Raw genomic sequence first — 2,936 nt, forward strand, 5'->3', positions numbered from 1 at the left:
AAAATATATTTTTTACATAATTCTTTGAAGAAAAAAATCTGAGACCTTCATCACCATATATTTTATTCCCATTTCTTATTCTTTTCTTCCATTTTTTATCTTCCTCATTCAACATTTTATCTGTAGTAAATGATTACCACTATCAAAATAATTTTGATTTTTTTTGTGATAGTAATCCTGTGCCACTGTCATTTTTTTTTTAGTAATGTGTGGTAACTGGTTATAATAATAAAAATCAGTTTTATTTTTAAGTGGTGTTGTAGTAACTAGTTACAGGTATAAAGATAATTTTGATTTTTTCAGTAATGTACCATTATAACAATATCAACTGAATTGTAACTGGTTAAAGCTAGGTCTGAAAAAAATAGATATAAAAAAAAGAATCAGTTGCGATGGTAACCGGTTACTTAGCGAGACTTTGAAACAAATAGGATCACAAACAAAAAAACGAAACTTGTCATAATCGTAACTGGTTACAGATTCAGATCTAAAAAAAAAAGAATCAATCGTCATGGTACCTGTTACTTAGTCAGGTGTGATAACAAAATCAGATCTAAACAAACAAATCTAAATTAATCGTTATTGTAACTGGTTACAGCTAGTTCTAAAAAAAATAAGATATGAATAAAAAGAATTATTCGCCATTGTACCCGGTTACTTAAACAGATCTGGAAAAAAGAAAACCTATAGTTCAGAATAAATTGTGACTGTAACCAGATACAGTTAGGTTTAGAAGTAAAAAAATTAAATATGAAGTGTAAAATTATATTTGAAATGACAAAGCCAAATGTGAAAAAGAAGAACAAGAATAAAGAGAATAAAAATAAAACTAGATACGAAGAAGAAGAAGAATTAGAGAGGCGGAGGTACATCGCAATTAGGAGCAAGGGTGGAGGTGCGTCGTTGTCGGGGGCAGGGGTAGTATTGACGACGAAGTGCTTAGATGAGAGAACCAAATGGGAGAAGAGAGATGAAGAAATGAGAAAAGAGAGAGACATGTCGTGAAAGAGAGAAATGAGAGAGTGAAAGATTGTTTTGTGTATTTATGATTATGGTAATCTATTTTTTATATTATATAGAATTATCATATTTTAAACTTCTTTTTTTAAAAGCTTATCATAATTTGTATAATTATTTTTTTCTCGTAAAGATAGAAACTATGTTTATTTTTTTCATTTTTATGTAAATTTTTCAAAATAAAAAGAAGATACGAATGATGAAACTTGGGCTCAAAGCCCACTTTAGTGACTGTGACGGGCCCAACCCAATTAGTTATCTTTCTTTTTCAGTACCTTTTAAACGTCATCGTTTTACCTTAAGAGGGTTCACGCTATATTTCCCGTGTAGTTAAATTGTTGCTTCTGAGGATTAGGGTTTCTCTTTATCAAAGTCGAAGAAGAGGAGCACAAAGCGGCAAACACCAGCTTAAGCCGCCATGGTTCTCAAGTATGTATTTCTCCATTTCCATTCGTGATGTTGTTTTTGCTTGTTAAACTTGAACTTGAATGGTTTTTCGGTAATTTTGTGTTATGTTATACGTGTAAAGGTAGGGTTTTTAAGATTTATGCATTAATGGTGGAACCCAATAGCTCTTATCATTTCACAGTTTTTGGTTCAATTTCTTGTTCACTGTGAGGCTCTTAGATTCTTTTACTTCTGGGGTTGTTCTGAAATTGGGATTCTCTATCTTCAGGACCGAGCTCTGCCGTTTCAGTGGTGCAAAGATATACCCAGGTAGGGGTATCAGATTCATCCGTTCAGATTCTCAGGTAACGAGGCTTATTATGGTGATTTTGCAGCTGGTATATATTGTGGGTCATTGCATTTTTAATGATATCTAGCTAATATATATTGATGTTTATGGAATGAAGGTTTTCCTCTTTGCAAATTCAAAATGCAAGAGGTATTTCCACAACCGCCTGAAGCCATCCAAGCTCACCTGGACCGCCATGTACCGTAAACAACACAAGAAGGTTACATTTACTTGGAAACTTTTTCTTCTTTGTGTTTTATACAAGTCAAGTTTTTATTGAAAAGTAGAATTCACAATGGGAGATTTGTCTGTGTTTTGCACTTCAGACTCAAGATTTATGTGTAGTTATTTGTTTTTATTGTTATTGAAACTAAACCAAAATGTGATTTTCGTAGTAGTGCTCGTTTGGGCATTGGTCAGGTTTGAATAAACTGTCGATTTTTTTATGGCATGGTTTCACAGGACATTGCTGCTGAATCTGTGAGGAAGAAGCGTCGTGCCACCAAGAAGCCTTACTCTAGGTCCATTGTTGGTGCCACGTTGGAAGTTATTCAGAAGAGGAGGACAGAGAAGCCAGAAGTTCGTGACGCCGCCCGTGAAGCCGCCCTCCGGTATGCCTCTTTATTTTGAAGTCTGAATATATGACTGGTTTAATCAATTAGTATGCATTGGAGTCCCTTTGATTTGCATAGGGGAAAACAATACTAGGCTTGTTTTTGAATTGGAGCTGTATAGAAAGAATTTTCGGCTTGATCAATTTGTTCTGTGTAACTACAGTTTTTTACCGAGTGTGCAACCTTTTTTGTGATATGTTACAGTGAGATCAAGGAGAGGATCAAGAAGACCAAGGATGAAAAGAAGGCAAAGAAAGCAGAGGTGACCAAGTCACAGAAATCTCAGGGTAAGGGTAATGTACCCAAGGGTGGTGCTGCTACCAAGGGCCCCAAGCTTGGAGGTGGTGGTGGGAAGCGGTGATTTCTTCCCAGTTTTCTCAGCCCCTCTTATTGTTTCTAGCTTAATTAACATTTTGTCATTGTTTTTAAGTTTTTTATTTACGAATGGATGAAGTGGCTATGAAAAGCCAATCACTTTTGTTTTGGAAATTCCCTGTCTTATGTGAGTTGTTAGAATTATCATTTATTTTACTTGAGCATATAAATGGACCTCCTGATTTAAAGGCCAA

The 2,936-nt window shown here is 34.7% G+C and overlaps 1 protein-coding gene across 1 annotated transcript; it reads left to right on the forward strand.

Moving 5' to 3' along the window:
* The first annotated feature begins 1,322 nt into the window (after positions 1-1,322).
* Positions 1,323-2,936, forward strand: LOC133818208 (large ribosomal subunit protein eL24). Its single transcript, XM_062250947.1, has 5 exons — positions 1,323-1,446; positions 1,694-1,769; positions 1,872-1,973; positions 2,216-2,364; positions 2,572-2,936. Exons 1-5 carry the CDS (start codon positions 1,436-1,438, stop codon positions 2,726-2,728), a joined length of 495 nt encoding a protein of 164 aa, XP_062106931.1. The 5' UTR covers positions 1,323-1,435; the 3' UTR covers positions 2,729-2,936.

This window comes from Humulus lupulus, chromosome 2 (assembly GCF_963169125.1).
Source record: "Humulus lupulus chromosome 2, drHumLupu1.1, whole genome shotgun sequence".
Taxonomy (NCBI): domain Eukaryota; kingdom Viridiplantae; phylum Streptophyta; class Magnoliopsida; order Rosales; family Cannabaceae; genus Humulus; species Humulus lupulus.